Source organism: Hyperolius riggenbachi, chromosome 3, assembly GCF_040937935.1.
Source record: "Hyperolius riggenbachi isolate aHypRig1 chromosome 3, aHypRig1.pri, whole genome shotgun sequence".
In the NCBI taxonomy this organism is placed as follows: Eukaryota; Metazoa; Chordata; class Amphibia; order Anura; family Hyperoliidae; genus Hyperolius; species Hyperolius riggenbachi.
In genome coordinates this window covers 221,436,386-221,452,139 of record NC_090648.1, presented here as the reverse complement: position 1 = coordinate 221,452,139, position 15,754 = coordinate 221,436,386, and the positions used below count along the sequence as shown (strand labels likewise).

The 15,754-nt window shown below is 40.9% G+C and overlaps 1 protein-coding gene across 8 annotated transcripts in view; it reads left to right on the top strand.

Moving 5' to 3' along the window:
• HERC1 (HECT and RLD domain containing E3 ubiquitin protein ligase family member 1) overlaps positions 1–15,754 on the top strand; it is a 193,207-nt gene that overhangs the window by 174,719 nt on the left and 2,734 nt on the right. For 7 of the 8 annotated variants that reach the window (XM_068275796.1, XM_068275797.1, XM_068275795.1 and 4 more), the window contains exons 64-78: positions 2,684–2,809; positions 3,887–4,025; positions 4,958–5,139; positions 6,835–6,990; positions 7,711–7,833; positions 8,240–8,342; positions 8,524–8,693; positions 9,735–9,873; positions 10,882–11,051; positions 12,308–12,477; positions 12,576–12,741; positions 13,396–13,472; positions 13,717–13,969; positions 14,500–14,652; positions 14,851–15,156. In XM_068275796.1, the coding sequence (XP_068131897.1) occupies positions 2,684–2,809; positions 3,887–4,025; positions 4,958–5,139; positions 6,835–6,990; positions 7,711–7,833; positions 8,240–8,342; positions 8,524–8,693; positions 9,735–9,873; positions 10,882–11,051; positions 12,308–12,477; positions 12,576–12,741; positions 13,396–13,472; positions 13,717–13,969; positions 14,500–14,652; positions 14,851–15,156 (2,433 nt within the window). The remainder of the gene's footprint in view (positions 1–2,683; positions 2,810–3,886; positions 4,026–4,957; positions 5,140–6,834; positions 6,991–7,710; positions 7,834–8,239; positions 8,343–8,523; positions 8,694–9,734; positions 9,874–10,881; positions 11,052–12,307; positions 12,478–12,575; positions 12,742–13,395; positions 13,473–13,716; positions 13,970–14,499; positions 14,653–14,850; positions 15,157–15,754) is intronic. The other variant, XM_068275793.1, reaches the window with a different exon arrangement.

Here is a 15,754-nt window from a genome sequence, read left to right as displayed (position 1 = left end):
CTCTCCGCGCCCACTGTCTGTGGGAGTACCACAAGGGTCCGTCCTTGGACCCCTCCTCTTTTCCATTTACTCCCATGGCCTGGGACAGATAAGCTCTTTTGGGTTTCAATATCGCCTCTATGCTGATGACACCCAAATTTATTGTTCTTCCCCAGACCTCTCCACACTACTATCAAAAGTCCCCGAATGTCTATCCGCTGTATCTACATTTGTCATCCCGCTTCCTTAAACTCAATATGAGCAAAACGGAGATTGTGATATTTCCACCTTCGCTCTCTGTTCCACCTCCCATTGTCACAATCAATGTAGAGAACACCCCAATAGCATCAACCCCCAAAGCTCGTTGCCTAGGGGTAACTCTGGACTCTGAGCTCTCCTTTAAACCACATATTAACACTTTAACTACCTCCTGCTACTTCCATCTCAAAAACATTTCCAGAATCCGTCCCTTCCTTTCACAAGAAGCAACTAAAATGCTTGTGCATGCCCTAATCATCTCCCGACTTGACTACTGCAACACACTACTCTGTGGTCTACCAAAAAGTAGACTGGCACCTCTCCAATCCCTACTAAACTCTGCGGCCGTCTCATCCACCTTTCTTCTAGATCCTCTGAGGCAGCCCCTCTCTGCCAATCCCTCCATTGGCTACCAGTTGCCCAAAGGATCCAGTTTAAACTTCTCACACTTGCATACAAAGCTGTACTCAAGCTATCGCCTCCATATATTTCCTCTTTGATCTCCAGATACCTCCCCGCCCGGACCCTCCGTTCCTCACATGAGACCCTTTTGTCCTCCAGCCTAGTCACCTCCTCTCACTCTCACATCCAAGACTTCTCACGGGCTGTCCCTCTCCTTTGGAACTCTCTCCCTCAGCCGGTTCGTCACGCCACGAGTCTGGAAACCTTCAAATGTACTCTGAAAACACACCTGTTCAGACAAGCCTATAATTTGCTATAGGCAGCACTGAAGGCACACTGGCTCACCCACTAATCCTTGTGTTTCCTTCCCTTTTGTTTCCTCCCCACTACCCTCTAGATTGTAAGCCCGCAAGGGCAGGGACCTCCTCCTAGTGTTTCTCATACTGCTGTTATTTTAAAATATGTACATGTACCAACTACATATAAACTATGTATGTATCTGTATTTATTCTATTCAATGTCATGACTGTACAGTGTCTTGTATTTCTTATGTATATTTGTTCCCCATTATTTGTTTGTACTATGTACAGCGCTACGGAAGATGTTGGCGCTATATAAATAAAAAATAATAATACATTAAATACACAGGCATATGCCTATGATAGGAAGTAGATTGTGAGCCCATCAGAGGGACAATGCTGTTCTCTGTACTGTGCTGCGCTAGACCGCAGCGCTGTACACCTGTTTACTTCTATTTTCATTTAATCAGCCTGCCGGCTCCGGTCGCTGGCTTGCAGGCTGTTCGCAACGGCCCCCTATGTTGTCTGCAGGGAACGCATGCTCGTGTGAGCACTCGTTCCCTGCTAATCTCGTGAGAAGCGAGATGACGCCATTCTGCATGAGAATGTCCCCAGAGAGCCACACTCCCATTGACGTGAGGCGGTCAGGAGCAGGTTAAGCACCCCTCACCACATACTAAAATGTGATTGTCTATTTAATTTAAAAAATGCAGTTGTACAAGTGGTTATCATGATTTTAAAGGGAGAAAAAATGGATTTATTTTTTTTGATTTTTTTGTTATTCTCAGCTTCTACAACAATAGGCTGTTTAGTGCTGCTTTTGAACTTAAAGATACACTGAAACTTCCTTAAATTCAGGTTTTTTTTTTACAAAAACCTCTTAAGTATATTTGCCCTAACTAAAACATTCCATCCCCACGGCTGTAATCTAACTAAATCCCCCTTAACTCCCCTCGCAAAAGTTTTTTGCTGCCCTGTGCACTTCCATGAGAGGCAGAGCTTTCAGCTGAAGCTCTGTCTCTACATGCGTCTATCAGCGCGTATCTCCGCCTCTCCCCCGCCCCTCTCAGTGAAGGAAGACTGAGAGGGGCGGGCAGAGGCGGCGATCCGGGCTGCTAGACGCGTGGGGAGGCAAAGCTGCAGCTGAAAGCTCTGCCTCTCACGGAAGCACTGCCCGGATTTCCCCCAGGCAGTTTGGGGGATTTAGTTAGATTACAGCCGCGGGGATGAAGAGTTTTAGTTAGGGCAAACATACTTAAGAGGTTTTTGCAATAAACACCTTAATTTAAAGAAGCTTCAGAGTCTCTTTACAGGAATACTATCAATGCCCAAGTGTTCTAAAATGACAATGTACAAATAATGTCTAAGTAGCTGTGTAAACATTTTCCTACTTTTCATGTTAAATATCAGAGGCAAAATCTTTAATTTATTGAGTGTAGGATTTAGCTATATTGGGACAAATCAATTGCAGAAGGGGTGTCTGCTTCAGTGCACAGCCAGTGTTGCAGATCAGACTACAGAGTATGTTTCTTAGAAAGCAAAAACAGTATGAAAATCATCAGTTTTGGCATCAGTAAAGTTTGAAAGTATTTTGATAACCGTAAACAAAGAGGTTTCCAGTGAAATGTATACACCAGTACTTAGCAGCACTCCCCAAACAATTCCTGTCTCAATTGGAAAAAAATGTAAAATCGATTGTGTTCCTTTAAGACAAGCTAATATGTTTCTTTCCCCCCGCTATGCAGGACTGGCACCTGGGAGGAAAATGTGATGTGCACTTGTGGGGAGCAGGGCGTCATGGACAGCTGGCAGAGGCTGGTAGAAATGTGATGATTCCATCAGCAGCCACATCCTTCTCTCAGGCACAGCAGGTATCCCAGGCAGTACAAAGAGAGCTAGAAGCACCATCAGTCACTAATAATTCAATACATTTGTAGGTTGATAGTAGCAAGTAGTAAGTTCTGAATTGCGCTGTTTACCATTTCCATTATTGATGCTATAATTTTAGGGATTTTATTTATATCCTTAGACACCAAAGTAGGTCAGTTAAGGTTCTTTCTCTCTGTATTTTGTACTATTTAATGTTATTAATAATTTATGGAATGGCATAATCCTTCATGATGCTTTACTGAGTTGCTGATGATGCTTTACCAAGCATGGGTGGGTAACTATTAAAACAAAAATGTAATTGTTGTGTAACATGTGCGAAAATGACAAGGTACAGCAGATGGTGTGTCCTGCTCCACTGAACTGTCAGCCTAATTTGCACCCTTTACTTTGATGCACTATAAAAAAATAATATGACTGGGGATGTTCAATAAAGGTTATTACCAGTAGAAATCAGACAGTATTTGCAATATGAGGTTAACCGTCTATGTCAGTGGTCCTCAAACTATGGCCCGTGGGCCGAATGTGGCCCCCCGATGCTTTTTCACTGTCCCCCAAACACAAAATGTATAACTTGTAGATGTGGCCCACTGCGCTGTTAAAGATCGGCGGCCCGCATATAGAATAGCAGTGTTGGCACCACCCATCCACATACTGTAGAAGCCAGCGAGCAGTCATTTACTGGCTTCCAACCCTATTCTGCATCAGGTGACACTGCTGTCCAACTGGACGGCAGGTTGTCACCTGGGTATGCTTCACTGTCTGGTGCACAAAGACTTCCTTTGGGCACCGCATGACTGAATGGCTGCTGCTGGGAGTTCTCCGGGCATGATTGGCGGGAATCAATACTTAGATTCAATGTAATGTTTTTCAACGTCATTTTATGTATGTTCCGGCCCCCCAACAGTCTGAAGTATGTTGACCTGGCCCTTGACCAAAAAAGTTTGGGGAACCCTGGTTTATGTAAATGTGTATGAGGACTGTAGATTACATTTAATTTATAGCATTTCTTCCCTTTTAACGCGTGTATCCATCAATTTTTTATGCATCTTCTTTTCCAGGTGATTTGTGGTCAGAATTGCACCTTTGTTATCCAAGCTAATGGCACGGTTCTTGCCTGTGGAGAGGGGAGCTATGGTCGCCTTGGGCAGGGCAACTCAGATGATCTTCATGTATTGACTGTCATTTCTGCTTTGCAAGGTAAGGCATAACTGTGCCATATCTGCTGGTGGAGAAGCAATTCGTAATGAGTAAAGGGTTTCAAAATAGTGGGAAGTTTATACTCCATGTAAGAGTTCTCAGGTGAACTGAAGAGACTGCTTACTATGTTTCAATGGGTGCACATGGCTTGCTTTGCCGATTTTGTTCCCAGATACGTATTCACTACAGTTGGTGTAATAAAAATGCTTCTGTCACATACTAGAGACATACATACCAAGGTGATGGGTGACATGTAACCAATGTTATTGCAGTGTCTTGGGGTTTCTTCCCCACATTCTTACACTATAAGCTTGATTGAAAGGCATTTCCAGAGACGTCCAAGCATCTTCGCTGGAAATATTTTGGGATTCAGCAAACCTGGACATAAATTAGTCTACCCATAAATTAGTCTACCCATGGCTGTGTTTTATCAGCATGCTTGTTGTGTGCTCTGCATTTAACACTGAACATCATAATTTAGAATTGTCTATAGTTGCAATGTTTGCTGTAGCACTGGGCTTGTGTGGTGAAACTACATCTACATATCAGGCAGACAGGCAGTTCTCAGAGCTTTTTATAGGGGAGAAAATCAGTTATACTTTACTTTTCAAAGGACACATTTGATGTGATTTAGTATAAATGTTGTGCATTTGTGTATGCTTTAATAAAGTTTATGGAAGAATGAAAGCATAAAACATATAGGTTATCAAAGATGTAAAAAAAACCTTTACACAAGACAACAAATCATTACCTAGACCTATAAGGCTTCATCAAAGAGGGCTCTAGGCAGGCAGCTATTTGTTGCTGATATGTGAGGTGGAAATTCTATATTTACAGGGCAAACAGTATCCTCTAACAACTGAATGGCTGGTACAGGCATATTTTCTTTTATTTCAATTTTCTGAATTGGCCTTTCTGTTTTTTGGCAACAGGGTTTGTGGTAACACAGCTGGTTACATCTTGTGGCTCAGATGGACACTCTATGGCCCTAACAGAAAGTGGGGAGGTGTTCAGCTGGGGAGATGGAGATTATGGAAAACTGGGGCATGGAAATAGTGACCGTCAGAGGAGACCGAGACAGATTGAAGCGTTACAAGGAGAAGAAGTGGTGCAGGTAAACCCAAGCAGTGACCTCTTCTGTATTTAACAATTCTTTACTCACAGTTTAAATTTTGCACTAATAACATTCCTATCGTTGAAGCTGACCTTGGTTCCCATTTTATTTTTGTTCGTACAAGACATTTTTTTTTTTTTTTTTTTTTTAATGGTCAATGAGATAAAACATTTTTAGAACATAGCCAACCTCTTAGACCAGGGAACCACTAGGGATTGCTGCTGCACTTGCAACAGCAATCCCTAAGCTCAAGTGCTTTGTGCAGCGATTCCTTGGGTGCTGAGAAGATAGGAGGGGCCCTTGGAAATAGTAGATACGTGTATATATTCACCAAAAATAATTAAGGAATGAAATTTCTTGCCTACCTTAAACAAGGAGACATTCACTTAATAAAATAATTTTGGTATTTGTTAGCAATCAGCACTTCAGACTTCAAGTACCAAAATTCTATTAAGTGGATGTCTTCTTGTTTAAGGTAGGCAAGAAATTTTATTCCTGAATTAATAATTTTTGGCGAATATATATATATATATATATATATATATATATATATATATATATATATATACACACGTATCTTCTATTTCCAAGGGCGCCTCCCATCTTCTCAGTATCCTGTTTACCACCCCACATAGTGTGGTTTTCACTACACCTTGGTGGAGTGAAGCCTTTGTAAGCAGCAGCAACCAATCCTTGAAAGACCTAGTGGGGACGGGACTTCCCCACATGCCTAGATGAGTGGTTGCCTCTTCGAGCAACCAACACTTGTAAGTATAATTTACTTTTACCTCAGCCAACTGGCCTACAATAATACACCAGAATTGGCTCCCGGTGTCCCTGTGTTTTTTTTCCCCTCGTTTCTACAGTGTCTACGATCCCTTGGGTGATTTGCTGGGCGATTAGAGGGGAGTTTGGAAGTGCTTCCGATTTTGCTTTTAGCTTGTATAAATAAAGTTTAATATCCTTACCAGGTCTCCTGATGTCCGGCTTTCAGCGGGTAGCCCCACCCCTTAGCACAAGAGGTCATAGGCTCTAGTCTGTATCTAATTAGAGGAGGAGAGATGAGCTCTTGTGCTAGGGGAGGGGCTATGTGCCAGAAGCTGGGCATTAGGAGACCCGGTTAGTAAAAAACTTTATTTGCAAGGCCACTGTAAGAAAAGCAATTCCAAAGCAATTTTGCAGCACTCCTACCTACTAGAGTGCAGTCAATCCTAAAATGCTGCAGGACCCGTGATAGCAATCTGGTCTGTTCGCAATTGCAGGGGTGGCTTCCCCACCATTGACATTGGCAGAGCGATTTTTGGAATGGCCGGCGACTGTTGGCAATCCAAAACACTGCCAAAAAAACACTCAAGTGGGTCCCATAACTACCTGAAACTGCATCCACTGATTGAGAGGTATCACACTTGTATGGCTATAAACTTATGTGACTAGTCATTATAATGGATATATTGCTATGGTGGTGCGATTATACATGCGTTTAAATGATATTAAACTACTGATTGTTAAATAGAGGTGGCATACTATATGCTACAGAAGGTGATCACAATTATAAGTGTAAGCAGGGGGTGATATTGCTACTGACCACTGGTGAGAGTTCCTCACCCTTTTTTATGAAGTTATTGCCCTTTAATCCTTTTATATTTTGTTCATTGGATGTTTCCACGTTGACAAATCTTCTGATCCAAATTTTAGATGTCCTGTGGCTTCAAACATTCAGCAGTGGTGACAGCTGATGGGAAACTTTTTACATTCGGAAATGGAGATTATGGACGCCTGGGCTTGGGGAACACATCCAACAAGAAATTGCCGGAACGAGTGACTGCACTTGAAGGATTTCACATTGGCCAGGTGACACAAATGATTGCTCTATCTACAGCCTCAAATTTACCGTATTTCAAAATTAGAAACGTGGCTCCTACCTTCATTTGTTCAATAATGCTAACTGTAATATGAAAACATGGCAGACCATTAGTCTTCCTTGTATATGTCATCTTTAAGGCTGGTACACACCATGCAATTGTCAGATCAATGGTCGAATCGATATTTACAACAGGTCCGATCCACTTCCGATCAATAACAGGATTGATTTTGTTCAGTGGTGATTGTAAAATTGATTCTGTTATCGATCGCCAGCTGACCAGACCTATCGGAAATTATCTGTTCCACCCATGGATCTGATGGAAACTTGGATGGTGTATACAAAGCCTTCTGCTACATTTTGTTAGATTACTATAGACCTTTATATTGAGCTACATTTAGTTAAATTCCAATGTCAATAATGGACTTCCTAACGTTATAGTGATCACAATATTTTACTTTATCTATACAGCGACATCTTCTGTGGGACCCACAATTGCCTATTCTCTTTGCCTTGCGACATAAATACAATCATAGTATATACATACTATAATAAAACACTCCAAGTACAGAGGAGGTTTTTGAATAGCATTGCTATGATTTCATTTGCAATTTACTTTGTAAAAATATCAACAGTGTTACGTAGATAGGAGAAATCCTATGCAAATGCAGACTACATCTACTGATAAATGTTCATGTTCTTTTGTGCAGGTGGCCTGTGGGTTAAACCACACACTAGCTGTGTCTGCAGATGGCTTATTAGTCTGGGCATTTGGAGATGGCGATTATGGAAAGCTTGGTTTGGGAAACTCTACAGCTAAATCTTCTCCTCAGGTGACAACATGGGAAGCTGCTTTGCTCTGTTTTGTTCTGGGATCTATTGGTGTATGGTCATTTTTGTAATGCTTGTCCTTATGAGGACAGATCGTTATTGAAGATGTGAGATGGAACTTGCATTAAAATATTAACAACTGTTTGCTTTACTACTTAACTTACCATTGGCTGTATTATACAGTTATTTCAAGCTCAACATGTCTGCTAGAAGTCTCAAGTCTTTACAACTATTAAATATTTTTTTATAATCCAGTCCAATAGCTGGGTGTGATTGGATGGGTTTGTTCCTTTGGAAGTGAAAGGAGGCCTATAGATATATTCTTAGTATTTCATGCTCCTCCCACATTTTTGGTATTGAGATGACAAATCTTTGTATTGGCTAATATATCTTTTGGTTTTTCTGTAGAAAGTAGACATTCTGTGTGGAATCGGTATCAAGAAGGTGGCTTGTGGAACACAGTTTTCGGTCGCACTGACTAAAGATGGTCATGTTTACACATTCGGTCAAGGTTGGTGTTTTGAAATCCTAATACCTCTGAGGAACAACAACCTTTATTTGTCTGTTCAATTACCTTTTATTTGATGATCACCATATTCTGCTCACTTATTTGTATTCATATACTGTACGTATGATGTGTTTATTATTACTTCCTATTGAGCACACCATTTTGTCTTTTTGTCTTCATCCAGACCGACTGATTGGCTTGCCTGAAGGTCGAGCGAGGAATCACAATCGTCCTCAGCTCGTTCCTGGTCTTCTGGGAATTTTCATTGAAGATATTGCAGTGGGTGCAGAACACACACTGTCTCTTTCCTCCATTGGGGAAGTGTATGCATGGGGAAGCAACTCAGAGGGGCAGGTAAGTACTTACAGCTACAAATCCTTTTGTAATTTACATTAGAGGAAATCATTTCTTATTTGCATTTGATATAGAAATTTCTTAAGAAATGGTCTCATAATTTTACTAACAGTACTATAAAAGCATACAGTGCACTGTACTTGCAGATACCATCATTATTAGCTTTGTACCTCCACTGTGCCACTGCAGAGTTCACAGTCCTAATGAATGAATCAAAAATGAGAAGGGGAAAAACAACCATTCTTGTAAACTCACCTTTCACCTACAACCAGTTGTACTCAATTTGTTTATTTCTGTATAATACTGCAATTTCTCATGCATTCCAGTGCTTGGTAGTTAACTGAAAGCATGGAATCAACTATGGATGGATTGGTGTTGTCCCTTCAAAAACGTATTCAATTTATCACTTTGCTTCTATACACTGTTAACATTCAACTAATCCTGATTGGTGTTAGAATTTTGCCTTTCTGAACTTTGGATTTAGTTGGGGATTATGGGGTTAAAATAAAGAATGCAAGTATATTGCACGATTGGTTAAGACCCCACTATTCAGCCACATACACTAGAGTTTCATTGCTCAGAATGATCATGATTGCTTCCTGGGAAAACAGGTGTCCTTCAACTTTGCCGGTCTCTGACTTAAGCAACCCATGGAGTTTAACACTGCTTGGCTAACTGATATTTTATTTGCCACTTTGAGCTGCAGTGAGACATCTTCTCACCCCCCCCCCCTCTCTCTCCCTTAGTACAGATTTGGTGGCTTGGTACAGAGCAAACTAGCTCATCTGTTCAGGGTAAACTATCACCCTAAATGATCATAAAAGATAATTTCAAGCATCATTTATCCATTGTGTGTTTGCAGTATAATACTTTTTATGCACACTTAATTATAAGTACACGAACACTTTAAACCGCTGCTTTCTTGAACAACACGGAAAGCTAAGATACAGAGGCTTTAATGCAACACAATTCTATTTTGTTTTCTGCTGCTAAAGTTAATCGAGCTGTGACATACTGGAAATTTCCTTTGTATTCTCGCAGCTTGGACTTGGTCACACCAACCATGTGCGTGAGCCTACACTGGTCACTGCACTTCAAGGGAAGAACATTCGTCAGATCTCTGCAGGGAGGTGCCACAGTGCAGCATGGACAGCAACTCCTGTACCGCCTCGTGCTCCAGGTGATTATTGGGCATAAAAAAAATTTGCTTTCTCAGTTTTAGATAATTAGATTGTTTTACTTATAGTGTCTGAAGCTGCTGAAAAAAAATGTATGCGGTTGCCAACATCGCACAGATGGTTACCTTTCTGTCTGCTGCTCCTATATTGAGGGCTGACTGATACTTTCACTTTAACTCCTTCACAGCTGCTTTGATTAGGCTCTTCCTTTGCCATGAGAGGTGCTTAGGTTGTCTCCTGGTTTCCTTTCTAGATCTGTCATTTCAAGTGCTGCTCCCTCAGTTCTCAGGCTTCTGTTACTCTGGCTACTTAAAGAGATATTTCAATATTTGTTTTTGCAGTGCACTCCCTGCATTTGCTTAGCCATCCTTAAAGTGGTCTGAAAGTCAGCATTTCTGCTTTGCTCTAAATGATTCCTCACAGCTTGAAAGCTACTATCCCAGAAAAAAATTCTAGCAGAACATCACTGAAATGGTTAAACAAAGCACTTTCTCCTGCTATTCAGCTTCAAATCCAAACTGGAGATAACAGTATATTTTTTTACTTGTTAACCACAAATGTATCAACACTGGAATGTAAACAAACACTCTGAGAAACTGTCTGTTTCAGGCACACACAGTGTTCAGAATGGCTCATTAGAAGATTTTAATATATAATAAAGTGCAGTTATAATAGAAAAAGAATAAAATGCAATGCCAGCTTTCAGGGTAAGAAAAACTACACTTTGGAAACTTGTAATTTGTAAGCAGACAATATTACGTCTGCACAAAAGCAAATATGATAACTGTATGAGTAATACAAAATAGGAAAACACATTTATATTGAATGTTATGTCAGAGTTTTAGACCACTTTAATATAATCAGGTACTCCAGTGTTTGGTATTTAAAGATGGAGTCACAAGTGGCAGCTGACATATTTCTCCTAGCAATGATTTCTCTTAAATACTTGTCATTGAATTTATGTGTATATGTTTTTTTTTACTAAACACTATAAGATTCTGAATTTGCAGGTGTCTCAGTGCCATTACAGCTGGGGCTTCCTGATGCCATCCCTCCACAGTACAGCGGTTTGAAAGATATCTGCACCCACACAGTCCGGGCTAGACTGCGTCTTCTCTACCACTTCTCTGATCTTATGTACTCATCTTGGAGGCTATTGAACCTAAGCCCCAATAATCAGGTACCAAGTTCTTCTCTGCCATGTTTTTATTTATCTATTTTCTATTACTACAGTAAGAACATCTTCTGCAGACTAGATTGTCTCATCATAACCTGCATCGTTCTAACTGTCCCTCAGTAGGCCCACAATCTAATCCCTACCATAGTCATATGTCCATCATCCTCAAAGGGCAATTTTTGGGGAAAACCAGTTAACTAATCTGTGTGTTTTTTGGGATATGAGAGGAAATTGACCTACGATACTACTAGAGCAAACCCGTACAAACACTGAGAGAATATACAAACTATGTGCCGTTAGTGCCCTCCCCAGACTCGAAGTCGGGACCCAGTATTACAAGGCAAGTGTGCTATTCACTATCAACCATAGTATTTACGTACATAGTATTTATGTAGATCTGATTAACAGTCAAGAATTTATTAACTGTGCCTTTGGTAGAGTAAAATTCCAGAGAGTCTGCATTTTCCCTGTAAAGGCTCGTACACACACACTCAACAAAACTGCCTGATTGCCGTCCGACTTTAGTCCGTTTTAGACTGTTAGACGACAATCAGGTGTGTGTACACGACTTGACGAGCGAGTGATAACAGGCGTTGAGCCCGATCCAACTGTCGAATCAATGGTGGCCTACGGTCGTCTGATATTGTCCCTCAATAGGCCCCCAGTCGTTTGAACGACTGTTAAGCGACTTGTACTTGTTTTCAATGTGTAGTCCATTGTTCCGTTATCGTTCACAGTATGTAAATGAGTTGGCCGTTTATCTGTGCGGACATGTGGACATACAGATCGTGCGGTATGTCAGGTCGTTCGGTTCGTCGTGTTGTGCGGGTGGTCGTTTGCACGTTGTGCTCTTGTTGAACATGTGTATGTAGCTTGAGTGCAATAATCTGATTGGAATAGGATGCCTTCTGTGATTCAGTGTTTGTCCCCCAGACCCTGCTGTTTTAGTGGTAAAGGTCTCTGCCTCTACCAAGCCAGGCATTTTTTCTGTCTCCTTTAATGGAGATTGCTTCAACAAATACAGGAAAAACTACATCCGCTACAAGACCATTAATATCCTGGTTAAAAAAAATCTGGAAAATGCCCAGACTATATGAGACATTTGGTGTTTAGTCTATCATCTGTATTCTATTATGATTCTAAATTTTATTCTTGGCAAATATAATAATGGCCATTTTGAGACTCATGCAGTTTATACCCTCCCGTTTCCCATGCTGCTTCTTTGTTGTATTAGCATGTTTATTTCTGTGTCTTTGCAGAGTAGTACATCACACTACAATGCAGGAACATGGGGAATCGTGCAAGGCCAGTTGAGGCCCCTGTTGGCACCAAGAGTTTACACACTACCTATGGTGCGGTCTATTGGAAAGACCATGGTTCAGGGGAAGAACTATGGGCCTCAGATTACTGTGAAGAGAATTTCCACCAGGTTTGTGATTATATTCTTTTCATTCTCATTCACCTGAACGTCTTCACTTCTTGCTTATGTATCTAACTTTGGTCTCTCATATGTGTTGCCTCTTGCAGAGGTAGGAAGTGTAAGCCCATCTTTGTGCAGATTGCCCGTCAGGTGGTAAAGCTAAATGCATCTGACTTGCGTCTCCCATCCCGGGCCTGGAAGGTGAAGCTGGTAGGAGAGGGAGCTGATGATGCTGGAGGAGTGTTTGACGATACAATAACCGAGATGTGCCAGGTAAGCAGCTTTTATTCACGCTTTTACTAAAACATGATCACCAGCTCTGTGTCATGCATTGAATTCAGCAAGCACTACTTTTTTATGTTCTGTAGTAATTCAAAGGTACAAAGCAGATTGTTTTTGCTGCAGTGCAAGCATATAGCACTTCATGTTGATGCCAATGTGATTTATATGGTAGCGACTCTGTTGGATAACATTAGCAGTAACCGTGTAGAGATCTCTGAAAGCAGAATGATTTATCGTCATGGACACCAGCAATTGTATTTTTTTGTCTAGTTTTTGAAGCCTGTTAATCTGCAAAATTGTGGTAGTAAGGAACCTGAGACATATTAACTAATACATGATGTGGATATCGAAATAGTTCCTCTATTAACAGCTATAAAATGGTTACATTTTTTCCTTTATGAAGCCCACTTGTTTTGTGAATCAGCAGTCTTTGAACTTTTTTTTATTTTTCTTGAGGTGAAAAGAGGTTTTTGAAATTACAAGACTGCAAAACCTCGGTACGGCTTTCATCAAAGACAATTGTCTTTAAAGTGATATTAAAAGGGAGAAACCCCTTTATTTCCTGGCATACCTGAAGATGAAGACTGTTACTGTTCTTTTAAAAACTCTAAATGTTTTCTCTATTTTCTGCTGTCTTCCCCATAGGAGCTGGAAACAGGAGTGGTGGACCTCCTTATTCCTTCCCCAAATGCAACTGCTGAAGTGGGTTATAACCGGGACAGGTACTGAACTTTTACAGCTCGTTTAATGCTACGTTACTTTACTATCATCTCATGTACTCTTTCACCATCTCTACCACAGAGGGTACAGGGAAGACATAACACATGCTGTTCTGTGAACTGTATCTCGGCTTATCTGATTTTGTACAAATCTACTCCAAAACAAATTAATGGATGAGATGAAGTAGGAGTTAAAACTGACTATAGCTGTACCTAAATTTTTTCCCCCCTTTTAAAACTTTGCCAGGTTCTTGTTTAACCCTTCTGCTGGATTAGATGAGCACCTTATGCAGTTCAAGTTCTTGGGCATTCTTATGGGTGTGGCTATCCGTACAAAGAAGCCGCTTGATTTGCACTTGGCCCCCCTGGTCTGGAAGCAGCTGTGCTGTATCCCGCTCACACTGGAGGACTTGGAGGAGGTTGATCTGCTCTATGTGCAAACTCTCAATAGCATTCTTCACATTGAAGACAGTGGCATCACAGAAGAGACCTTTCATGAGGTATCAGTAACATTTGCTTTTTTTGCCAAATAGCCAGTATATAATGTTAGAAAATCTCTTGGAAATGCTTATGTTCAACATTTATACATCAAAGAAATCAGAATTTAATTATCCATATTCACGTCTGCTATTCATACTCCTGAGCTTGTTTCTTGCTTGTACATTCTGCCACATGATAACTAGTTGTGTTTTTCTGGGAGTTAGATTAAAGGTCCACTTGTGTTTTGCCTTATGCTTTCCTCAGCAATCACTCCTTAGGCCTTTTGCACACTGCAAACCTAATTTCCAATTCAGATTTGCGATTCTCATTTTCCCTGGATGCTATCAACACAAAAAGAAAAAAACAGCATGTAAGACAGATTCAAAATCGTGAATCGGAATCTCATGTGGTGTGCAAGAGGCCTTACAAATATAAATAGCAGAGACGTTAACTGTGAAAAGTACTGTTTCTGTCAGTGGCCAGCAGCTGCAAAATAAGTCAGATGAGAGTTCTGAATGGCAATTCTCTTTACTTCTCTATGGTCTTACAGATGATCCCTCTGGATTCCTTTGTGGGTCAAAGTGCTGATGGAAAAATGGTGCCCATTATCCCCGGAGGAAACAGCATCCCTCTGACGTTCTCTAACCGCAAAGAATATGTGGAAAGAGCAATAGATTACAGATTGCATGAGATGGATCGACAGGTAAGGAGGTCGTGCACTCAAATATTCTACTATATAATGTACAGTACAATTTTCAAGAGCTTTCAATCTGAGAGCTAAGCCACTGTGTGACCACTTGTTCCTGTATGCATTACTTACAATAATGGAAGTGTTTACCTGTAATCCTGTGGATATAGCTTTGTGATGTGGGAATTAGCAGAGCTTTTCTTTTCTTGTCAGGTTGCTGCGGTGCGAGAGGGCATGTCATGGATTGTGCCCGTTCCCCTACTCTCCCTTCTCACAGCCAGACAGCTAGAACAGATGGTATGTGGGATGCCAGAGATCTCTGTAGACGTATTGAAGAAGGTTGTGCGGTACCGAGAAGTGGATGAACAGCACCAGTTAGTGCAATGGTTCTGGCAGACGTTGGACGAGTTCTCCAATGAGGAGCGGGTTCTGTTTATGAGATTTGTCTCTGGAAGATCAAGGCTTCCAGCAAACACTGCAGACATCTCACAGCGCTTCCAGATCATGAAAGTTGATCGGGTAAGTAGAACATTTCTTAATCTTTTTTGATATTACACATGCCGTAAATGTCATAATCTCATAGACCATCCAGAATATTTATACTTTCACCGTACTTTGTAATTTTCTTACTATGATGGTAGAAGTAAAGCTGCACTCTACCCTCCCTAAGGGCTGGTTCACACTGCAAGAGCTTTTTCTAAGCGCTTGTGATTTGAAAAACTCTTGCTAATGTAATGCTATGTGTGTGTTCTCACTTCAGTGATGTGATTTTATAAAAATCCCCCATAGCATTACATTAGCAAGAGTTCTTCAAATCGCTAGCGCTAAAAAAGCTCTTGCAGTGTGAACCAGGCCTAAAATGTGAGATAAGTTTCTAACTTCCTTCTCGCCCAGGATGAGAGACCCAAGAATTGCAAATGGCAGTTGCTTCCAAGCAGAAATCCATAAACTGGCAAAGCGGGGAACTGTCATTTATTGTGTGAGACCTGGATGTCGGCATCTTCTAGGTTTCTTCTCTATGAAGCTAAATAACACTTCAGAAGGTTAAACAAATATGATGCCCACAGGTTTTTCTGCATTTGTGCAGAAACTAAAACCAAATTCTGTAGACAAAAAA